At 37.5% G+C, this 25,378-nt stretch overlaps 1 protein-coding gene and 1 long non-coding RNA gene across 4 annotated transcripts in view; one reads left to right on the top strand and one right to left on the bottom strand.

Moving 5' to 3' along the window:
• Positions 1-24,598, bottom strand: part of C8H7orf57 (chromosome 8 C7orf57 homolog) — a 33,245-nt gene extending 8,647 nt beyond the window's left edge. The window contains exons 1-7 of one of the 3 annotated variants that reach the window (XM_074198254.1): positions 24,517-24,598; positions 23,884-23,948; positions 17,682-17,873; positions 10,342-10,450; positions 9,239-9,395; positions 5,091-5,191; positions 1,137-1,330 (exon numbers count right to left, since the gene is read on the bottom strand). In XM_074198254.1, the coding sequence (XP_074054355.1) occupies positions 1,137-1,330; positions 5,091-5,191; positions 9,239-9,395; positions 10,342-10,450; positions 17,682-17,873; positions 23,884-23,938 (808 nt within the window). In that variant the 5' untranslated portion in view covers positions 23,939-23,948; positions 24,517-24,598. The other 2 variants (XM_074198255.1, XR_012470936.1) reach the window with 2 other exon arrangements.
• On the top strand, positions 1,933-14,006 carry LOC141496112 (uncharacterized). Its single transcript, XR_012470937.1, has 3 exons — positions 1,933-2,012; positions 4,869-4,960; positions 13,735-14,006. It is a non-coding gene; the product is annotated as an uncharacterized LOC141496112 (long non-coding RNA).
• Positions 24,599-25,378: the final 780 nt, after the last annotated feature.

Below are 25,378 nucleotides of genomic sequence, written 5' to 3'. Positions count from 1 at the left end.
GAGAAGTTAAGGGTCACTGTTCTTTTTCTTCCTCCTGAAAAAAGATCTGTAGCCAGTCCTGGCCAGAAAACCTGCTTTTCAAGGTTGATCTTATTTGTGACAGGTCCCTTCTGTTGTATTTTCTTGCAGTATCTTCTTCCTTTTCTGTTATCTACTGGGACCCTTTCATAAACAATTATCTTCCATTATCTCCCTAACCATTGCATCAAAGGTGAGGCTGAGATGAGAATAAGAATTTTTTTAGTTGCCTATTATGTACCAGATATGTTTTTTTACAAGTGTTTTTTTTTGTTTTGTTTTTTAACAAATACCTCCTTTGATTCTTACAAGAACCTTGTCAGTGGTGTTCTAATTATCCCCACCTGAGAACTGAAGAAACAGGTAAAGTGACCTGCCCAGGGTCACACAGCTGGCATGTATCTGAAGTTAGATTTAAACTTGGGTCTTCCTGCCTCCATATCCAGTGCTCTGCTCATTGTGCTACCAGCTGCCCCCAAAGCAGCACATCTACCCCTCCACACCTTGGAACTGCCCTGAGGCATAAAGCAACAACAGGGTAGGAGAAGAGAGAAGAGTCTGGCATAACAATGTGAGAAGTCAGATCACTGCCCCCCTCCTACACCGACTCTCAAGAAAACTCCCTAATTTGAAGTGCATTTTTTGTCTCTCTGGTGCCTGGTCCTATCTCTTGGACATCTCCAGTTAAGCAAAATAGTCTCACTGGTTAAATAAAGCAAATAAAGACCTACAGTTGTACCTTACCAGCCAATTTGATTTGTCCAAGTGAGATCATATTTTTTAAGCTCTTGGGACAGTGCCTGCAGACAGTCCTCACTATATTTAATTTTGCTATGAATTCCCAGCAAAGAATGATCTAAATAGTTTGGATAACTAATATGGTACATTTTTCAAATCAAACAAAAGAAAATATGAAACCACTTACACCTTTAGCAATCCCTTTCATGTTTTCCAAATTAAAAGAACATACATCTTTAGTACCAAATTTGAAGGCCTAGTGGTCTTTTTAAAAACTGATGTTCCAACTGCCTTCCATAATAAAATATGAAAGTTCCAGAAAGTCACCTGCAATATTTACCAAAGACTTTAGAGATATTACACAACATAGAATACTCTACCTTCAAGATTCTTAGCATTTTCTGGAACCTCTGAATCTTGAGGCAATGGAGAAGATGACTCAGATGCCTCCGAAATTTTAGATATTGCTGGAGAATTTTTTCCTGTGTCTCCACGATGTTGTAGCCACTCATCCTTATAACCGTTGCTAATTAGTTTGGAGAAGTTTACTGGTTCACTGGTTTTGTGACCCGGCCTCAAAAAAAAAAAGGAAAGAAAAAGGCAAAACTAAGTATAAGTGTCAAATTGAAAAAGTATATATTGGTAGAAATCTTTTTTCTTTGAACATAAAATGGTACTAGCTTAGATTATGACAAAATTATGAAGACATTGAAAGACTACACTAGCTTGTACATCTACTGATCTATTACTCCAGCAACAATAAAAAATTTGATATGACAAAATGTGGTCCATATTCAGGAGTTTCAAATTCTACCTAGCTCACCTTCTCCTGCACCATTTCCCAATGTCCTGGTTCTTCCTAGTATGGCTGATGAAAATGTTCTAGCTGGTGCTATGTCAGACAGTCTAAGTGCTGGGGGATTTTCAATGAAGTGATAGAATGGACTTTATAAACATAAAGGCTTACTCGTGGCTTATACCTCTCAATGATCTGCCATCATCTAATGTAATAAAATCTAAGAAATCAGCAAAGTATTAAGCAAGCCCAGGACAGAATTCAAGGGCCTCCATGCTTCTCTTGATCAAGTGAAAAAACACTGGGAAGGAACAGAAGTCTACACCAGACATCTTCTGTTGCAGACACGTTGTTTTGTTTTCACCATGACAACAGAAGAACACCAGCATTATAAAGATTGGCCTTGGTTTCAGGAAGAAGTTTGGGGGTCATTAAAAGGAGCTAAACAATTTTTCCTTAGGTAAGTCAGTCCTCTCTCTTCCTATACTGAATTGTCCTATTTTCTATCTTAGTCTCTTTAACTCAATTCAGTATGCTTCTGTAGAAGGACAGCTTCACATCCTTCTCTGCATCCTCCACAGTACCAAGTCCCTCACTACTATTTGAAAAGAGGCCTTGAAGGCTGAGAAAGGGAAGAGATTCAGTCTCATCAAAGAGAAACCATGGCACCTGCTCAGGCTCTGGGAAGAACAGCTAAGGAATTTCTTTTTCTCCATGGCCCTACAATAAAATGTGAGAAATCTAGTTGCTTATCAGTTCCTCCAATTAAAAATTTTATAAAGAAGATGAAAAAAGGAAGATGAAGTTATTGGCTAAAATATTTTCATTCTTGTTTCATGAGCTCCTACTCCTCCATTAACACATATAATTGTAAGCTGGCTTAGATAAATGATACCCTTATGATTGAGATAATATATATTTATCTCAAAATAGATATCTATATATAACTCAATATAGATATATATGTAGATATACATATATATAAGTACATATATATGGATATCTATCTGTATACACACACATATACACACATTATATATATATATGCATATATATATACATATATACATATATACATATATATATATATCTCTCTCTCAAGGAAATGTATTCCAGTCAAGTAGACTAATATTTCCAAGGAAATGTTTTGAAATACTTCCATTCAAAATTTGTTATTTCATAGAGTTGGAAATTCCCTTCACTTGTAAAGATCAGTAACCCTTCCACAACTTAAGTATTCTTTTTTGTTTTTTTTGTTTTTAGGTTTTTTTTTTGCAAGGCAATGGGGTTAAGTGGCTTGCCCAAGGCCACACAGCTAGGTAATTATTAAGTGTCTGAGGCTGGATTTGAACTCAGGTACTCCTGACTCCAGGGCCGGTGCTCTATCCACTGCACCACCTAGCTGCCCTTAACTTAAGTATTCTTAGTGAACTTCCTGACACCCTGAGATAAAGTATAGTGCCTATGATCACAGGGTCAGAATCTATCATAGAAAGATGAACAAGTCCTCTAGACTTCAAGCCTGGCCCGCTATTCATTATGCCCTACTGCTTCCCTGCAAATATAAAACACACGACTTTAAAAAAGTAAGTTAAAAGAAAAACATAACATAAAAAAAATGCCCTATACCTCTTCCTCTAATGACAAAGTTATCAAGTTTTGAGGGAAAGGCAAGGTTGTTCCCCCAGGGTATCAACCTCAACAAATTTAGTGTGTGTATTGATGTGTGTATTTATGTGTGCCCACACATATGTATGTATACATACATATTATGTACATATTGCTGCTTTATTAATGCATATATGTGGCTATAAACATATGACATAAATATATAATTTACATGTATGTATTCAAAACTTACTAAATATAGCCCATGTGGAAATTCAAATGGATTTACTAGGATTTCATTCAAGTGCATGTTCCCTCTAGTGGTAACGATCACAAAACATTCCTAAAGTTACAGATAAATAAAAGGATGGCTCACAGACAACTATTTGGAAAGGTAAAAAAAGGGGATTTAGCAGGTGGTTTTATTATGCATCCAGAATCAAAAATACTTATCATATTATGAAAAAATAGTAACAGTACATTACTGACTCCCCAACACTATAATATTTTTATGAGAATCCATGCTAGGGCAGCTAGGTGGTGCAGTGGATAGAACACCGGCCCTGGAGTCAGGAGTACCTGAGTTCAAATCCAGCCTCAGACACTTAATAATTATCTAGTTGTGTGGCCTTGGGCAAGCACCCCATTGCCTTGCAAAAATCTTAAAAAAAAAAAAAGAGAATAATCCATGTTTGCATTGGGGACATCATCTTTGATAAAAGTATTGAGAGGAGAAAAGGTAGACTGTTGCAAGATACAATCAAGAGAACACTGCACTTTTATGGTTGACTGTCTATAAGGTAATAGAAGGCAAGATCCCACTGAGCTTATTGGTTGTTGAGCATTTGATTCTAACTTTAAGGCTTTCCTCCAAAATTTTATCCCTTATACTTGAAGTAAAATCATCAGAGCCTTGAAAAAAAATCTAATGCTAAACTTTAATGACTTGATTATTAATATCAAGTGAAACATTAAATATTGTGAAACTTCTTGCCAAAATTATCTGACACTATTGTAGATGTGCAATGTAGAATTTATATGGAAGAATTCCCTGTAATGAGTGAGATTCTTCATATGTCTTTACTTGTCAGAATATGCTGATTGTATCAAACACTGCATCAAAGCACTGCACCAAATACTTTTGGTTTTTTTTTTTAGGTTTTTGCAAGGCAATGGGGTTAAGTGCCTTGCCCAAGGCTACATAGCTCAGGTAATTATTAAGTGTCTGAGGCTGGATTTGAACTCAGGTACTCCTGACTCCAGGGCCGGTACTCTATCCACTGTGCCACCTAGCTGCCCCATCCCATCACTAAAAATATATATATATATATATATAATGAATTTCAAAAAAAGGAAAAGGGATAATGAATAAATTCCAAATAGCAACTAGGGGGAAATCTGAACCAGTCTGTCACTGGATAACAAATTAGGTGTCTAGGAAAAAAAGAAGATAAACTAAAGATACAATAGTCCTTAAATAGCTTATACTGTAGTAATATTCTAGAGCACATCTACAAAGTCTTTACAGCTACAGACTACAAGTTTAAACAAAAGTGTGGAAAAGAGGCATCATACAAACAGACCGAGTGGTTGGATTAATGACAAAATATTCCTGAAAATTCATTTTCAACCAGATTTTGAAAGGAAGAAAAGTATAGAAACAAGTGGCAATCAATCAGCAAATATTTGAGGGCTAATTCTCTTCCAGGAGCTGTGTGAGGACAGTGGCAAGCATTTCAGTTGGAAAGGATAGAAAATAAAATAAATGGAAAAAACAGAAATTTCCAATGTCGAGACAAGGTAAGAACAGTGTTTGTTGGAAGTAATTAATAAGATTAATAGCTCTGTTTTATTATATACAAATGGCTAAAGGTAGAATCAAGACTCAAAAGTTTATTCAAAGAAAATTACCATTGCTCTAATAACTTACATAGGAGGAAAGGAAAGCCTATTCCTTGCATTGTTATCTCTAGAACCGGCAGTAGATCCTGCTCTGCTTGGGTACCTTGAGTTAATTGCTGGCAACTTCACCTGTGTTTAAAAGAGCACACATAACACTAATTTAGTAAAGCATTCAGAAACCACATACTAATTGAGAAAAAAAAATCAGAAAATAACAGTTAAATGATCAAAATTTGTCTTGTTTGCAATACAATACATATACTACTACTGGTGTCAAAATAACATACTATTTCAGGAAGAATATTCTTTGACAAAATCTCTTTCAAGAAAATCCCAATGAATATCCCCCAAAGTACAAATTCTGAATAAGAATCTGAATAAGAGACATCACATTTTTTAGTTCAGTTTAATCTATAGAAGGACATAACACACCTCAGGCCATTTCAGGTAGACAAAGGTATAAAAGAATCAGAAGGAAAAGAAAAAGAGAGAAAAAAGGGAGGACACACCAATAACGAGTTGCCCAGCTAGCTCAGTTAGTTGGCAGTGGATAAGAGTTGTTATTCATTCAAGTAATAATTACTTACATCAATATTATAGGCCACACACCGCAATTTATATTTAACTAGAATAAGATATGTATTTTTGAGTGAGTCAACCTAATGAATGAACAAGCATTTTAGATGCTAAATGTAGAAAGCATTTGCATTTAAATATCAGAGCAACCAATTTTGTGTAAAAAAGGTTATCATATTCCATCTATATCTCTCTAGATCTTAGCATAGTGCTTTATACATAGTAAAGCTTAATAAATGCTTTTTCATTCATCCCAGATACTGCAAACTAAACTTTTTTGATGGTGTTAGGTACAATTTTGTTGTATAAATAAATACCTTCATCAGTACACCTAAGAAATATGTTGTACTGCAGGGTATTTTCAATACAATAGCAATATTTGTACATTGCTTTTGTAGATTGAAATTTGAAGTCTAACATTTTTCCAAAAGGTTGCTTTTTTTTTTTTTGTGAGAGAAAGGTAAAAATGAATGGAAGGAGAGAACAAACCTTCAGTTTGGTCTACTGATCTTGCTGGCTAGTCCAGCTTCAGCCCCTCATCTCCTTAGGTCTCGTAACATCACATCATCCACAAGCCTGGTCCTTTTCCCTAACTGCTGTGACTGAAGGTCCAGGAATCAGATGTGCTACCTCCAGTCCTTCAACTGCAGACTGCTCTCGGTTATAGCATGGTGATTTTGTGGGGGCTGGTGGGCTCTACACGGGGTGGGGGGAGAATTCCAGCTTGGAAAAAAGGGGAATTTCTGAATGTCATTGGCCCAGAGTAACTTTCCTTAAAGTTAAGTAGGAAGTAATCAGAACTACCTATGTCTTCTATATATTGCTCATTTTCCTTCTATGTCCCTATCCTGTATCTAGTTTTTCCATTATAATGGGCAATGCTATTAAATTAGGAATTGCTCCTCACATTTTAAAATCTCATTCTCATGAATATTTCCCCAAATTAATAGTCAAATATTGGAATAGTTGTGGAAAAATAGACACGTTAATGTACTGGGTTTTCTTTTTCTATGCAGAAACAATCAGGGTTAAGTGACATGCCTAGGGTCACGCAGCTAATAAGTGTCTGAGACTCCAGGGCTTATGCTCTTAACTATCTAGCTACCTCTATGTATTGTTGCTATAGAGAAGAATTGCTCCAATCATTCTGAAAAGCAATTTAGAACTATGAAAAGAGAATTAACAAAATATCTAAAATCTCTGATCAAGAGATTTCACTGCAATATATTCTTTTTTTCTTCTTCTTTTCAAGGTCTATATTCTAAGGAGTTTAGCAACTAACAAAATGTCCCATATACACAAAAATATTGCCTCATTTTTTTTTTTGTGGTACCAAAGAACTGTAAACAAAAAAGGATCCTTATCATTTGGAGCATAGTTAAGAAAATTTTGGCAGATGAATGCAATGGAGTATGACTGTGTTTTAAGAAATGATGAATATATAGAAGTAAAAATTGTTTCCATATGAACAGAAAGAAGGAAACAAAACCTCACAATGACTACACCAATGTAAATAGAAACAACAACAAAACAATCAAAACTGAATGATCTTAAGTTATATTAGATACTTGGGGTCCCAAAAAAAGAGATATGAGAAGATGCCAATCCACAGTTCTTTGGAGAAGTTAAGGATCACAGATATGAAAAACACTTATATAACATTAATTCTTTTTATGAATTAGTTTTGTTTTATTTGTTTCTTTTTATATTCCCTTCTAAAAATGATAAGAATTGGCCTTCTGGGTAAGTATAGAGAAGAAATTCTATCAAAAATGTGGGTTATATTAAAAAAAAATCAAACTTTAAAAAAATATACTGAAATATTTCCTCCTCAATTAGATTACTATAAGTCACCTATTAGCTGGTCTCCTGACTTCTAGAACAATCTGCATTTAGTTGATTCTCAAAACTATTGCAATTTTTAAAAACAATTTCATCATTTTCATATGTCAACCATATCCTTCCTTCCTCTTCAAGATTTTTCAATTTCCTAAGAAGTAAAAGAAATGACTCTTACTGCTCTTAAAAGTCTTTTATCAGTTTCTCTGTTAGAATTTCTTCTCTTTCCCTTGTCTGATCATCTTGTTCTTTTTGGGCACATCTAAGTTCTTTCCTAATCATTCTATTCTTGTCTCTAAGACTTCTTCCATGATTTTCTTCCTGCCTCAAATACTACTATATCTACAACCAGATAATCGAATTCTTACCCTTCAACTGCTTGAGAACATTCTTCAAATAATAGCCCTTAATAAAACTTTCACTAATTAGAGAATGGAGACTTCCCACAGATCTAAGTCCCTAATTTCCTTACAATTCACTGCTTTACTAAGAACATTCATCTCTCACATAACATGCTACTCTCTATACATGTATTAAATGTTACTGTCATATCTTTCTTTTGTTCCTATTTTCTATTTACAATTTTAACCTCATCTATATGAGTCAGAGTCAATATCTTCCCCCCCCCACTTTATTTTTGCACAAAGAATCAAAATATAAGATAGGGAAATCATAAATGCATTTGATTCTGTTGCTTATAATTATATCTTTACAATCTCTCTAATGATGACATATCAGCATCATTATATATCCAAGTTCAGTCCAATGGAACTGTCCATTTTTCAATTCAGCATGTGACAACATGGAATAGAAATTAGGTTATAATTTAAGTCAGTTACCGAGTAATTATTTCTTATGGAAAAGGCAGTCACTCCCCCTGAATTAAGTTTCATTATTTGTCAACAGAGGAAAATATTTTCTTCATTCTACTTTCTATCTTATGGAGGAAGGGAATCTTGGCACTTGAGAGCCATGTCAGCAGTCTAAACTTTGAAAGATCCTACCAGTTCCAGTGACAGAATGCACTTGGGATTAATAGGTTTTTTCCTTCAAAATATTCAAGAGTTAAGCCTCAGTAGCATTTTAGCTTAAATTAGTTTAATGGGTCTTTCAATTAAGGGGTAAGGAAAAGGCAAAACTTTGGAGAAAAGGCAAGATTATGACCTTATTCTAATGAGACTCCTCTGGCTGCCTTGGTTTCTGTAATCCTGTTATCAACAGGTTTTACATCTTTAGGAATTAAATTTTGTGAATGAGGATTTGTTAAATTAAGAGTTGGAAGGGACCTGGAGAAAAGATATAATATTTTCTTTTCATAATTTCATTATGATAGATAAATACACGCATCATATCACTTTGTTCTTTCTAGATCAAGTTTTGGTTAGTTGAAAATATAATAATAAAAAGAAATGAATTTGGAGTGAGGCAGAGCAAGTTACCTGCCTCAAGAAAGCAAGTTTTAGAAGAAATTTTAAAAAGGCACATGATTATGAGTTTGAAATTCACCAAAATACTTCAATTTTAGTAATATAATCTGTATTCCAGTAGAAAGTGAAATTCTTGCAGGTATGGAGGGACTGTCTTCTGTTTGGGTTCTACATTTCCAGCATGTAGCACAGTTGGCAGAACATGGTAGACAATTCTACATTTTTGTCGAATACAGAATATTAAAAGATTAAATAACATTAAAGCATTTGAAGCTCCTAACACAGTTTCTGAAGCACACGGGAACAACGAAATCCCAGCTCGAGATGGAGTCACCTTTTTTTTCTCCTTTTCCTGCTCCTCAGCTTCCCTCTGCCAAATTGTTTTCATATCAAAATCAAAAGGCCCCCTTTTGGATTCATAGTTACCATTGGCCTGATCAGGGTTAAATTCTTCATAAACCATATAGTCGGGCATGGAAGTTACATGTATTCTACAGGAAAAAATAAAGGGATTTAATAATTTGAAATAATAGTTCCAAAATAACATTTTCTCAATGAATATTTTCCCTCTTGCCCTTTTATCCTTTCTTGCCTTCAGCCCTTGAAGTCTACTCTTCCCTTTCTTGTCTTGCCCAAATAAATAGTCTATCTTCTTTTCAGCACCTATTTTTTTGGATCTGGAATGACCCTCCAGAAGAAAAAACAAAGTGTACCACTTTTAAGGAAAACTGGCATGTCTCTCTTATACTTTATTTTTCTTCTTTAAGATATGATTTCTCTCCCATCACATTCAATTTAGATCAATGTATACCATGGGAACAATGTAAAGACTAACAGACTGCCCTCTGTGGGGGGTGGGGGAAGGGAAGCAAGATTAGGGGAAAAATTATAAAATTCTAAATAAATAAATGAATGAATGAATGAATGAATAAATAAATAAAACTGATATGTGAAAATATTAACTACCTGGGGTAGGTGGAACTTGGTGCATAAGCAGAATGTCCAGGAACACTAAAAGGATTTGGTAAACAGCATGGTGTATAAATAAATGACCTGTATTAAGTCTGAGGCTATTTTAGATTTACCTTTTTTCACTAAGGCAATCAGATACCTTGAATAAAGAGTATCATTTATTCCAAGAAATATTAGCTGGGCATATAAAGGTCTCCTTCTATAAAGAGAGAACATTTATCATTGAATTAATTGCTCAGGGTTACAAACTCTTCAGTGGCAGAATGCTAGAAGTTATGGAAGCTCCTGAACCTCAGGGCTGTATCTGATCAACTTTCCAGAATCATATTTAATTTAATAGTCATGGCAAATGCATTGTGGCAAGTCTGTCTTTCAATTAAAATATGGTGAAAGAAAACTTTACCGCCCCCCCCCCCCCCATCAAATGGGTGAGCAAGATCTTAAGAGGAATTCAAGGGCACTTACTCTCTCTGTTCGGCTGTTGGTGGTTTACTGTGATGGGTATACCACTCTGGCATGGAATATGCAACAGGAGATCCTTTCCTTGTACCAGCACCATAATGTTTCAGTAAATCTTAAATTAAAGATTAAGACAAGATTTAGATTTTCCTCATTACCAAGGGACAGCTATAGCTATTATCAACAACAACTGAAAACTAAATTCAAATTACTGTTTTTACTGCTATTTATCATGCAAATATTCTGTAGATATCACTGACACCTGCTAGTTTATTGAAAACTTAAAACCTCTAATAGATAAAGGTCATATTTAGAGATAACATTCACATCTTTTTTTGTAAAGTTTTGAGTTTTTATATTTTTCTTCCTCTCCCCTTCCCTCCCCCCTCCCCAATGGGAAGCAATCTAATAGAGCCGTGTAATTAATAAAATTCATTTGTTTTTCTAAATCACATCTGTAGTTTTTTAAAAATTGCTACCAAATAAACTTACTTATTTTCCAACATAAAAATATGGCTATTTTCTGAAATAATTATACAAAAAGCAGGTTGAGTTTATAACTGTGTTCTTCCCCCCCCCATTTCTTCTTTTGATATTTACACTCAGAACTGAGTGTTCTAAAACTAATGGAATAATTACATTTTAAGTATTGAGAATATATCAGAGTTGATTAAAACTGGCCAGCTTTTAAAACTTATTTGCCTATTTTACCTAAATAAAGGCCAATCCCAGTTGCTCTTTATGTTCTCTTAGATCAAAAAAGATCAGAGATTTAGAGACAGAAGAGACTTTAGAGTCCAGCTCCCTCCTATTGCAGATGAAGAAATTTAGGAAAAGAGAGTTGTGATTTGCCCAAGCTTACCTGGACGTCTGGGGCAGAATGGGAAACAACCCTTTGCTCCTTGAAGGCCAAGGCTCAGACCCATTTTTTTCCAGCATCATCTACACTTCCCACCCCACCTTCAACCAAACAGGCTCCTCACTATTCCTCTGTGCAATGCCCCACTTTTTTGCATAGGTTGACCCTCAGGCTTTGGCAATGCTCTCCACCTCCGCCTCTGAGCAAGCCGAACTTCTTTCAAAAGCTCAGCTCCCATCTCCTCCCTACAGAAAGCCTTTCTTTAATGATGAGGCAACTACAAGACAACTGCTAGCATCTATGTAATGCTTTTGGGTTATCCTTTTTGATCTGTAGTGCAACCTTGCAAGGGGCCTGCTATTATTATTACCATTTGATAGATGAGGAAAGTGAGGCAGAGAACTATTGAGTGTCTTGCCCAGGTCACAGGGCTGATAAAAGTATCTGAGGTAGAATTGGACAAAGGGCAGCCTTCTTGACAAGAGGGGGTCAATTCCAAGAAACTCAAAAATGCTCACATGTGGTAACTACATCTCATTCAGAGATTCAGAATATTACAAAATTGGCGCAGCTAGGTGGCACAGTGGACAGAGCACCGGCCCTGCATTCAGGAGGACCCGAGTTCAAATCCAACCTCAGACAATTAATGATTACCTAGCTGTGTGATCTTGGGCAAGAGTCACTTAACCCCACTGCCTTGCCACCCCCCCAAAAAAGAATATTACAAAATTGCAAGAGTTAAATCAAAAGTTGGGAAGATTTAAAAGAGAACCTGGTAAAAATCTTCATACAAAAAACTGAAAATATTTAATATATCAAATGTTTTTATTTCAAGAAATTTAGTAAATATTAAGTCGTTTTAAGTTGCTGAGAAAGAAGAGGTTCAAATTATCTGACATACAATTAATTTTCCTCAAAAACTCACAAAATAATTCTTGGAGGAAAATGTAGAGAAAGAAAAAATAATAAAATAAAGCTACTCCACATAGATTTTAGAAAGTTTCCTCTGGTCCTTTTAGTCAGACATGCCTAGTATAAAATGGTATGATCATCTTTAGTCCATGGCTAAACCTTGGGTTCATATTTGTATATAGTATTCACTCCTGAAGTAACACCTAGAAACTGGTGTCTTAATTACTAGCATGCATAGTTCAAAACTACATGAAGAAAATAATATGAATGCAAAACATGATTGGGTTCAAATCTCAGCTCTGACAATTATCACCTGGTGTGACTTTAGGGAAGTTACTTCAACTCTCTGGGGCTCAGTTTACTCATCTGGTTAATGATATGGTCCTCTGTAGCTGTAAATGTATGATCCTATTAAACTGTTCACAGATTGGAGAAGTTAATGGTCACAGTTTGAGTGTAGTTTATAAAAGTTCAGAAACATTTTGGCAATTCAAGCAGATCACCAATTAATGATTAGAAAGTAGAAATTACTGCATACTTTACTATAAGGTTAGGAAATTAGATGGGAAAAAAAGAAACAAATCTACAAATTTTAAAGAGAAATTTAAGATTTTTTATTCAAATAGTTCACTTCATGTAACGGATTATTTTCTGATAAGTTATTAATTTTGCTTCTCTGAAGAAATAAAACTCATCTGAACCAACTATTTACAATTATATGCCAACAAAACTGAGAAGCTAAAAGAAATGGAGAAATGGCTTTTGAAAATACAAAATTCTCAAATTAACAGCAAATAAAATAGATATCTTAATCAAAGGTCAGAAAAAATAAGTGAACTATAAAGAATGAGAAGAGGAAAAAACAAAAAACAAAGCAAACCCTGATCCAGATGGATTTATATGTGAATTCTGATAAGCTTTTTTTTTAGGTTTTTGCAAGGCAAATAGGGTTAAGTGGCTTGCTCAGGGCCACACAGCTAGGTAATTATTAAGTGTCTGAGACTGGATTTGAAGCCAGGTACTCCTGACTCCAGAGCCGGTGCTTTATCCACTGCGCCACCTAGCTGCCCCTCTAATAAGCTTTTAAAGAATAATTAGTACTTGTACTAAACAAATTATTCTAAGACATTAAGAAGGAAAATGAACAATTATTCAAAAAGGCTAAGTAAAAACCTGGCTAAATCAGCAAAATATCTAAAAAAAAGGTTAAGTATGATCAAGTTGAATTTAAACCATGAAAACAAAAATAGTCCTGTATTAATAAAACAATGAACACAAGGAAAAAATGGAATTTGTTTGATGAGATAGATGTGGATGTACTAGGAACTCACCAATGAACTTAGATGTAAAAAAAAATGAGAGTTAAGTATAGAAAATGGAAGTCAGGTCAGGAAACTGAGGATAAGAATGTGACACCTGTAAAAACCAAGTTAGAAATGCTGACATTCAGGATGAGCTGAGGTCAGCAAGAAGTTAAGGCTGTCACAAAAGGATTTATTAATGATTCCAAGAGAAAAGAGAGGATCCAAGAAAGAAGAGACCTTTGCCCGAAGAGAAAGGACGATAACTGACAGCTGAGGAAAGACAGAGCTGTTAATTCTTATTTTATTTTTATTTTTTCTGCAAAGGAGAATGACCTTTACATTGGAGATGACAAGGCAAAAAAAATGATTAACAGGGGAGTCAAATAGAAACAAATAAGGAGACAAGAAGAGAGTAGCTGCCCTTGATAAAGTCAAGTCACCTGGCCCAGATGAAATTAATATCCTTAGACCTCAAAGAACTGGAAGATGTATTTGTTGAGTGTTACCTGAAAGATCATGGGAAAAGGAAGAATTACTACCAGATTAAAGGAAGAGCAAATGTCAATTTTTTTTTAAAAGGGAGAATAAAAGAGCTTGCAAACTATAGGCCAGTGAGCATGATTTCAATTTATCTATCTGCTGATGATTCCCAAATCTATCTAGGTTGAACTTCTCTGGTGATCGCTACTCTCACATCTCTAGGAACCTACTGAATACCTTTAATTGGATATACTGTAGACATCTTAAAAGAAGTGTTAAAAATTGAAATATCAGAACATCTTTCCTTCTAAACCCTCTTTTTCTTAACTTCCTATGACTATTTAGGGAACCACTATCCTGAGTCACTCATACTCAAATAATAACCTTTCCCTTTCTCCACCTCCATCCCCCCATTCCCCATAAGGTCTATCCCGTATCCTAATCCAGGTCCTCTTCATATCACACCTAGACTATTATTATAATTATAGTCTAAATTATATTATAGACATACATGAAATTATTATAATAGACTGTTTGGTCTATTCCAAGTGTTTCCTAGTCGAGTCTATCCTTCATTCAGATGCCAAAGTCTTCCTGACCTCTTCAGCCTATTTAATACCCCCTCCCCCATTACCTCTAGGACCAAATATAAAATCCTCTAGCATTCAGGGCCCTTTATAACCAACCCCACCATCTTTCCTGTGTTCTTATAACTTATGTTTCCCTCTTCTTCCCCCACGTTCTCTGTGATCTAGGGACACTGACTTATTTGCTGTTCCTAAAACAAGACAGTATACATCTCGATTCTGGGAAATGTCACTGTCTGAAACGTTCTGCCTCCTGATCTCCATGTCCTGGATTCCTTCAAGTCCCATCTAAAATCCCACCTATTGCAAGAAGACTTTTCTGATTCTCCTTAATTTTCACTGTTGTCCATTTGTGATTTAATCTATAAACTATCTTGTTGGTGATGTCTCCCATGCATAGTCCTTGGGAGCAGGAGCTGTCTTTTGCCATTCCACAGCCTTCTACCACAGTACAGTCTCCAGACGTCAGTAGGCCTTTAATAAATAAAGCCAGATTGAGAGTCCCACTGTATTTTGTCCTCAACAAGACTATTGTGTTTGGTACTAGGCACCTTGCCAGGGAAGGCAACCATGATGGGGAAGGGTCTGATGTTTATGTCAGGTGAAGAAGCTGTGCATCTTTAGCCTGGTTAAAATAAGACTGGGTCGGGGAAAGGAAGAATATTCTTATTCTATTTAACCAGAAGGAAAAATCAGGAGCAATGAATGGGAGGAAATTTCAAAAGAAGGAAAATTAATGATTTGATGTCAGGAAAAAATTCCCTACAATTCTCTAAAGTGGAATGAGTTGAAATTAATATCCTTAGATATTAATATCCTTGAGAGATGGTATATTCCCCTTTCTTGAAGATCTTAAAGCAGAAGGAGGATGACTATTTGTTAGGTATAGTATGGAGAAGAATCCTTCAATTATGTCTTAGGCAATGTTATAATTATGCAATACTGTTTTGATTTTGAGGAAGAAGTATGATATATTCTCTCTTTGAAAGGGGCTGGAGGACCTATAAATGTGGAATGCATACACTGGACTTAAGTGCTATGTAGATTAGCTTTTTGCTAAATTTCTCCCCCCTCTTTATTTTATATTATAAGGTATGGCTCTGTGGAAGGACAAGAATAGATAGTTATTACTGGAAATGAATATGATACAAAAGCAATCAAATTTCTTTAAAATGTATTTTGTCTATAAAATTGACAAGGTCAAATTATAAGAATATTAAATACTTATAGTAATACTCCAGAGAACACATATATATTCACACAAGTCATATTAACTTAAATATCAAGCTAAATCTCCCCAAAACAACTATAAATGCCATTCATTAGACACTCAAAAAACACTGGAAGGAACCAGGATTTGTCAGCCTGCTAAACTCCAGGTGACAAACTTTCACCTTTGAAGTCAGGTTATCAAAGCCCTCTTTGACTTAGATTAGTTCTGGGCTCTGCATCCCAAAGACATCAACAAAAAAAAAAAAAAAAAGAAAAAAGATCTATTTGTACAAAAATATTACAGCAGCTCTTCGTGTGGCTAACAGTGATGCCCATCAATTAGGGAATGCCTAAACAAATGGAATATAATTATAATGAAATTATTATTGTATTCTAAGAAATGACAAGTAGGACAATTTTAGAAAAACTTGGAAAGACTTACAGGAAATGATGCACAGTGAAGTGAACAAAACAGGGGAATGATGCACACAGTAACAGCAATGCTGTTCAATGAAGAACTATGAATGACTTGGCTATTCTCAGCAATTCAAGGAGCCAAGACAATCACAAATCACTAACGGTGAAGTATCCCTATTCTAGGGAAAGAACTGCTATTGATTGGATACAGACTGAAGCATGCTATTTTTCACTTTCATTTTTTCTTTTATTTAAGTCTTGTTGCACAAAATGACTAATATGAAAATGTTTTACATAATTGCACATATATAACCTCTATCTGACTGTTTACCCTCTGAGTGAGCAGTGAGGAAGGGAGGGAAGGATAGAATTAGGAACTCAAAATTCTATTCTTTTATTTTGGTGTTTGTCCCATTATATGCAAAGATAGCTTTCAACATTCATTTCTGTAACATTTTGAGTTCCAAATATTTTTCAATCCGTCCCCTCACCCCAAAACAGTAATCTTTTATAGGTTATACATGTACAATCATCTTAAGCATATTTCCCCATTAGCCAAGTTGTTAGAAAAGAATCAGAAAAGGGAAAAACCATGAGAAAGAAAAAACAAAAACAACAAAAATATGAAAATAGTGTGCTTCACTCTGCCTTCAGAGTCCATCAGTTTTTCTCTACATGAATAGTCTTCACTCAGCATCAGTTCCTATAAGTCCAGGTTTTTCTGAAATATACCACAACTTGTTTCCCAAATTGATGGGCATCTTCTCAATTTACAATTCTTTGCCATCAGAAAAAGAGCACTACAAACCTTTTATGTGTATGGGTCCTTTCCCGTTCTTAGGTTATCTTTGGGATACAGTCCTAGTAGTAGCATTGTTGAATATCAAAGGTTATGATATATACAATTTTATAGCCCCATGGTCACAGTTAAAGAGTGTTCTCCAGATGGTTGGATCAATTCACAACTCCACCAAAAATGCATCTCTAACACTTACCATTTTCCTTTTCTATCATATTAGCCAGTCTGATGGGCACAAGGTAGTAGCTTGGGAAATTAAAACTTTAAATAAAAGTGTTAAAAATTTATTTAAAAAAATCTGTCCTAGGGAATTGCCTGGGAAGCATATGCCTTGCTAAGGTCACACACCTGATGTAATAAGTGAAATCTGAGGGCAGCTAAGGTGGCACAGTGGATAGAGCATGGACCCTAGAGTCAGAAGGACCTGAGTTCAAACCTGACCTCAGACAGATCTAGCTGTGACCTTGGGCAAGTCACTTAGCCCCACTGCCTTGCAAAAAAATCCAAAAACACAAACAACAAAAAAAATAAGTGAAAGCTGAAGCTGGGTTTTTAATACTAAACTTAAATTGCTTCTCAAGCCAGTCAATATGGTTCTGAGAGCATCCTTAAGGCTCTGCATTGCCTCCCCAAAATATAAAATAAAATTTGACAGATACAAATATTTATATTAAAGAAATTAGCTAAAAACAAATTCCCCTTTTATTAAGCTTCCTTATCACAAGTCATAAAAAATACAATATCCAAAAGGAAATAAAGCACATGCATTTATTTACCAGGTCTGCCGCCTTGTTTTGCTAGTTTGACATATTCTGAGTCAGTGTCTTTTATCCAATTTCTTCGGGTGCCAAATGTAATCTCATTATGTGGTTCAGCAAGTTCACTCAGGCCTGGAATCTGGGATGTTGGAGGAATTGTAATTTCTGAGGACTTCTCCGATCTTTTCAATGGAAGATGGTAATACCAATCTAGAAATAAAATATTTATATTAGGCATAAATGTAATTATTGGTGTCTATTAATTAGTTTCATATTTGTTTATACAATATACTAGACTTCTCTGAGATGAGACCAAGCAGTAGGTGCTAGGAGTTGAGACTGTCTCACTTCTCTTTAATATTTATCTTTCTTTTTATATTTCTACAGCCTAGCATAATCCCATACAAATATTAGATTTTTAATGTTTGAGTTAAAAAAATGAAATGAAAAATTACAAAGTAGATCTTTAGAATTACTAGTTCTAATATTTCTAAGACCTACTATTGACTTAAGTAAAATAAATTATATCTTATAAAAAACTTTAAGTGTCTCCCCTTCTTCCCACCTCATTTTCAAATATGTGAATTTTAAGTGCTTTAAAATTATTTCTCCCCTCCCCCCAGATGTATTATCAAATTTTTCTCTCATTCTTCTCTGTAAAAGTAGAATATAATTGAACTACAAGTTACATATGGGATATAACCCTAAAAAACACTGTCTTGTCATATAATGGCATAGAACTGGAAGCATTAAGATGATCTTTAATGTTTCTTTAACCTAGTTAATGTTCTAAACCCACAGAGCATCTGAAGAAGGTTTGAAAAACTCATATTTTAAGGGCATTTAAATAAAAAAATACTAAAACAGAACAACTTAGTATCTCTTCCTATCTTCTTCATATACCCTATGTTTTAGCCAAAAATGGGACTTTTTGCTGCTCATTCAAGATGTCCCTAAATTTTCTGCCTTTTCTTATGTTATTTCTTTTTTTTTTCTTTTCTTTTTCTTTTTAGGTTTTTGCAAGGCAAACGGGGTTAAGTGGCTTGTAATTATTAAGTGTCTGAGACCGGATTTGAACCCAGGTACTCCTGATTCCAAGGCCGGTGCTTTATCCACTGCGCCACCTAGCTGCCCCTTATGCTATTTCTTGACCAGAATATACAATTTTGTTTTTTGAAATCGTACTAATTGTTCAAGAACAATTTCAAATGAGCAAACCACCTTTTACTCTCTAGACCTCAGTTTTCTAAAATCTAAAATAAAAGGCAAAATAAAAACATCGAAAGTCTGTTCCTAGAAGCAGGGAGGTGGCACAGTGGTCAAATGCAAACTTAGACACATCCTAGCTGTGAGAGCCTAGGGAAGTCACTTATTTCTGTCTGCTTCAGTTTTCTCAATTGTAAAATGGGGAATAATAAAAGTCCCTTTCTCCAGGATTTTTGTGAGGACCAAATGAGACAACAATTGTAAAAATTTTTGGCGTAGTGCCTGATACATAAAAAGAACTATATAAATGTTAGCTATATTTTGGACATACTTATATGTATTTGTTTTCTCTCTCATTAGAGCGTAAGTGCCCTAAAAAAGCAGTGATTGTTTTTCTTTGTTCATATGTCTCCAATACCTAGCAGAGCATGTGACAGAGGTATGTAGTAAATACTTATTAACTGAATTATTTTCATTCAACAGGTTAAAATTTAGAGATCCGCAAAGAAATGGTAGCTATGGCTGAGGGATGCCCTTTTTCTTTGGGCTGGAGGGGTAATTAGGAGGAATTATCAGGGATAAGGGAAGAGGGTGGGGGACAAAGAGATTAAGTTAAGAATTAAAATGAAGGTAGTTTCTGGCTTTCCATGAGGAGACTTAAGGGAAAATAATGATTTCCTGGGCATATTTACAGTATTTGAACTCAAAGAGGGAAAATACTTGCTTTGTATGGTTGCAGAGGTTAGAACTAGAAATAATAGGTAGAAATTTTAAAGAAATAAATTTATTTTTCTTGTGTCAGGAAAAACATCTAACAACGTCTTCAAAATTGGAATAGGCTTTCTTGGAAGACAGTGAATTCCTCCTTATTGGAGTTCTTGAAGCAAAAGCTGGAAGACTATTTGTTGAGTATATTATTATAAACTAAAGAATATAAAATGCTTCATTTTTCGTATTTATACTACCAGAACATAAATCACAACACTTGCCACTGAGGTGCTTAATCAATCAATAAACCAATTCTATGTTGATTATAAACAAAAAGTTTCCATCTATCTTCTCATTGCAGGAAAGCATTTTATTTTATTTTTGGTTTTTTTTTTTTAGGTTTTTGCAAGGCAAATGGGGTTAAGTGGCTTGCCCAAGGCCACACAGCTAGGTGATTATTAAGTGTCTGAAACCGGATTTGAACCCAGGTACTCCTGACTCCAGAGCCAGTGCTTTATCCACTGCGCCACCTAGCAGCCCCAGGAAAGCATTTTATTACAGTGGTTAACATTTATACTCAAATCTGACAATATATGTATCACACACTTTCAAGACAAGAATAACGTAGATTAGAGGATGGAACTCAATTAGTCAAGGAAGATTTTTCTGGTGAGATGTGAGAATCTTATTTCAAAAAGATGAATCTAGAAGAGATCAATAAAACCAATTCTAGAAAGTTGAAGCCTTCTCCCCCCCCTTCCTCCCAATTTATATGATCCTTCAAATCAATTTCAAATGTTGCTGGTTCATCAGGCCTAGAGCAAGGATTTCTTTAAGAGCTAGGTTTACCTTGTTTCTCCACTACTTTTCAATCTGTTATAACCCCCATTGACCACAAGGGACACTAGAAGAGTGAGGTTGAAATAGCATCTATCAATTATGTAATGTTTTCAAATTATAAGTATTTAATCATACATATAATGATATATTTAGTAATTATTAATGCATTTAAGGCTTTTAGGTAATCTTTCTATAAATCATTAACCATTACTGTTAAACAACGCAACTAACATATCTATTTACCCATTTGTTAAATGTTTTTAATTTAATAAACATTTATTAAACACATGTTCTTAAATTACTTAACCAAACTTTCAACTCTCTAGAATAATCATAGCTTCTAGGGTCTTGAAAAAGGAAATTAACAAATTTTGAACAGTATTTTTAAAAATGAAGTCATCTAAAATTATCGTAGGCTACTAAAAGTTACAATAAGTTGCTTGTTAGGTCAAAGATTTCTTATGTTTTTTTCCCAAGAGAAATCACACTCCAGAGCTGGAAAGATCCTTAGAAATTATACATTTTATAATTAATGAAATTTAAGGTCAAAGAAGTTAAGTTTCAGAGCACTAGAATCAAGGTGACATTGCCTTTCTGTAATATTTTTCTTATATTCTGGAGAAGGTAACTGAAGAGCAGAGAGATTAAAAGACCTTCAAAAGGTAAGGTACATCTAGATGGCACTGGAATCCAAATATCTTGAATTCCTGGTTCATTGTTCTTTGCTTTCAATTTTAATGGCTCATAGATTTTCCTGTCTTCTATCATTTATAACATTTATAATAAGAACATAAGGAATGGAAAAATATTCATTTTCCTTTTTTATTTGATAATTCAATAAATATGTGTTGAATAACTACTATATACAAGTAATTCTGAATTTTTTTTTAGGAAACAAAGATAAGATATATGATCTTCAAGGTTTTATAATCTAGAAATGGGATGACAAATTCAGTCATGAAAAGATGGGGTGTGGGACAGATACACACAGATATTTATTAACTATTAAAGCCTTCAAAGAAGACAGAAATGTGGGCAAGCAAAAATGCCAGAAGAGGATATTCCAGGTGGTAGTGGGAATATGCATGAACATGACTTTAAAACAGGTTAAAATATGGTAAAATTGAGAGATAATCTCAGAAAAGCCATTGGGGCCAGGGGATAGAAGCTAAGGTTAAGAAAGTGGGGGCAGCTAGCATGGAGCACCAGTCCTGGAGTCAGAAGGACTTGAGTTCAAATCCAACCTCTGTCACTTACTAATAATTGCCTTGCTGTGAGACCTTGAGCAAGTCACTTAACCCCACTGCCTTAATAAATAAAATTTAAAAGAAAGATTAAAAAGGGGCGGCTAGGTGGCGCAGTGGATAAAGCACTGGCCCTGGAGTCAAAAGGGTCTGAGTTCAAATATGACCTAGCTGTGTGACCCTGGGCAAGCCACTTAACCCCACTGCCTTGCAAAAAAAAGTGATTAAAAAAGCCAGATTAAACAATTCTGAGTACCCCATAGAGATGAGAAGTTCAAAGAATTCTGACACTAACAGCATCAGAGCATCAAAGCTTTTATTCAGGACCAGGAATCTGTCACAAGATATAACCAGAGCTAGCAAAGCACAGTGGACACACACACAGACACAAAGACACAGACACAGACACAGACACAGACACAGACACAGACACAGACACAGACACACACACACACACACACACACACACACACACACACACACACAAACACACGACCTAGGGCAAATTACTTTAGCCTTACATCCAGGTCAGCCCTATACTATATGAACCAAAGAGCAGGTGCCAATATGAATTAAAAGAATTTCATTACGAGGTGTTCTCTATACTAATGGATGCTTAAAAATGCTTAAATGGCTTAAAAAATATTTTATTATTTTTCTGAAGCTGCTGCCCCTCCCCTTTCTAAACAGAAAAACCAGACGATCTTAGCCTGTGAGTCAGATGAGGAGTTCTAAGGCCAGTCTGGCTGTGACTTACTGATAAATCACCTCCTTTGTTTGGGTCTCAATTTTCTTATTCATAAAATGAGTTTGCCCTTTAAGATCTGACTGTATGCAGCAACAAGGAACTGAACTGGGAGACGGGAAAACAAGGCACAAGGCAGCCAAGAAAACTATTCCAGGATGCTTTCCATAATGACTCTCCCACTTCTTTCACCCTGTCCTTTCTTTGCCTCTGCTTCTATCAACCTTTTTCTTATTTTCTTTCCTCCCTCTCCCTATTAGAAGTTGGAGTAGTTTTTCAGTTCTCTCCCTCCCCCACCCCTTAGAAGTAACAGTTACAAAGTATCACTTTAAGTCCCTTAATTATCAGAAGACTGGCCCGTGACAATTTCAAGGAACTCCATGAACTTTTGTTTTCCCTTTTTCTGGGGATCATAACCTAAGTTTTTTGAGAGCCAGAGATTGTCTCCCCCCCTTCTTTTGCGTTTCATCACTAAGTGGTTCTTTTTTTTTAAGTAAATACAAACTTGAGGCTCTTCCTCCATGTTTGTGGTGTACAACTCACAGGTACTTTAAAGGACTATATCATGGTCCACTATTCCAGTAATTCCAGCTATTCTGTGAGACTACAGACAATTCACCACTTGCACTCCCAACTTTCTAGGGTGGTTGTGAGAACAGCACTTTGCAAACTGCAAAATTACCCACAAAGGTGCGCTGTTCGCAGAGGGGCCATCAAACGAAAGTTGCCTATCACTACATTAAGCGGTAGGGAGGCTGCACCGTACAAGAGCCGCGGGAGTTGTCTAGCACTTTATCGTTACAGACTGGATTCCTCGCTTCCTCGGGAGAGAAACGGACCTCTGGGTCCTTTACAGTTGGAAAAAAAAAATCAAAGCAACTTTAATGGCCTAGCAGACACGGCTTCTAGTCTGCTGCCGTTCCTGCAGTATTTGTTCTGTCCCAAACCCACAAATTTGGCGCACTTCCTTTTCCATCTCTACTCTGTACAGGTAGGGAGATAAGGAAACTTTCTTTTCTAAAACCGTGCTAGATGGGCCCGTGTCATCCGGCCCTGCCCCCGGCCCCGGCCCCGGCCCCGGCCCCGGCCCCGCTCCCGGCCCCGCTCCCGGCCCCGCTCCCGCTCCCGGCCCCGCTCCCGGCCCCGGCCCCGCTCCCGGCCCCGGCCCCGCTCCCGGCCCCGGCCCCGGCCCCGGCCCCGCTCCCGGCCCCGCTCCCGGCCCCGCTCCCGGCCCCGCTCCCGGCCCCGCTCCCGGCCCCGGCCCCGCTCCCGGCCCCGCTCCCGGCCCCGGCCCCGCTCCCGGCCCCGGCCCCGGCCCCGCTCCCGGCCCCGGCCCCGCTCCCGGCCCCTGCCCCGGCCCCGGCCCCTGCCCCGGCCCCGCTCTCGGCCCCGGCCCCGCTCCCGGCCCCGCTCCCGGCCCCGGCCCCGCTCCCGGCCCCGGCCCCGGCCCCGGCCCCGGCCCGGGCGGCCTACTCACCGCAGGGGGCGTAGCGGCTGGTGGGGAGCGCCAGGTCCTTGCTGGTGTTCCTCATGGCCGAGACCCTGAAACGAACCCAAGACACACGTCACCCGCCGCGCCCCGACTCGCGGGGCTCCTCGGCGCCCCCCCCGGGCTCGGAGCCGGGCCAGGGGGCCCCGCCCCCCTCACCTGTCTGCGGCCGGGGGGAGGGGCAGCGCGTCGGAGGAGCGCGCGGCAGCCGCAGCCCGGGCCGACAACAAGCCGCGGTCGCCGGGCAACGGGCCCTCTTAATAGGCCCAGGCGGGCGCGCGGGCCCGGCGGCTCCAATCACGCGCGGACGCGGCCCCGCGGGGCGGGGGCGGGGCGCCTCTTCCAGCCCGGGCCGCGGCCCGGGACACCTTATACCGATGGAGCCGCGGAGGCCCGGAGCGGGCAGAGGCTCGTCCGGGGCCCCCCCGCGGGAAGGAGGGGGCCGAGGCCCCCGGGAGGCAGACCCGCCGCGCCTCCGGGGCGCCCCAGCGAGCCCCGAGCTCAGATCCGCCTGCCTCAGTTTCCTCTTCTGTAAAGCGAGCCCCTCCCCCACCGCGAGCCCTTTGGGGCAGCATCCCATCTCTTCTCTCCTCCTTTCTCCCCGGCTCCTCATAGACTCACCAGGGCCATGACAGCAAAAGGCAGACTTCACCTTAATGCTCTGACGGCGGAGGAAGAGCTCGGTGGGCTTCCTTTGACTGTTAGACAGTAAATAACGGTTTTTTAAATCGGTCTTGCCAAGGACTATTACCTTTCATTTAGGAAAAAGCCCCTGATATCTTATCGTCTGATCTTGCTCTCTCTTATACTTTATGTTTCTTCCTTAAAGCTATGATTTCTCTCTCATCACATTCAATTTGGATCAATGTACAACATGGAAACAATGTAAAGACTGGCAAATTGCCTTCTGGGCGAGGGAAGCAAGATTAGGGGGAAAATTGTAAAACTCGAAATAAATAAAATCTTTATAATACAAAAAAAATAGGTCTTGGAATGCTAATTGAATTTAAACTCTTGAACTTGGATTGCCTATAGAGTAGGGATTGAGAAAAGAGAAAGGGTGATTGATTCTAAGGTAATGCCCTGGGTAGAACTAGGAAAGTCTGGAGAACAGCCTATGAGAGGGAGGAAATAACGAAAAATTATAATGAATAGTCTTCTTTAAACAGGTTGAGTTGGAAGAGAGGGAATAATGACAAATTATAATGAATAATCTAAGCAGGTTGAGTTGGTGGGGCCGCTAGGGTGGCGCAGTGAATAAAGCACCGGCCCTGGAGTCAGGAGTACCTGAGTTCAAATCCATCTCAGACACTTGATACTTACCTAGCTGTGTGGCCTTGGGCAAGCCACTTAACCCCATTTGCCTTGCAAAAACCTTAAAAACAAACCAAAAAAAAACCATGTTGAGTTGGAAGAGAGGGAATAATGAAAAATTATAATAAATAATCTAAACAGGTTGAGTTAGAAGAGAGGGAATAATAAA

This window comes from Macrotis lagotis, chromosome 8 (assembly GCF_037893015.1).
Source record: "Macrotis lagotis isolate mMagLag1 chromosome 8, bilby.v1.9.chrom.fasta, whole genome shotgun sequence".
In the NCBI taxonomy this organism is placed as follows: domain Eukaryota; kingdom Metazoa; phylum Chordata; class Mammalia; order Peramelemorphia; family Peramelidae; genus Macrotis; species Macrotis lagotis.
This window is presented reverse-complemented; position numbering and strand designations above follow the sequence as displayed.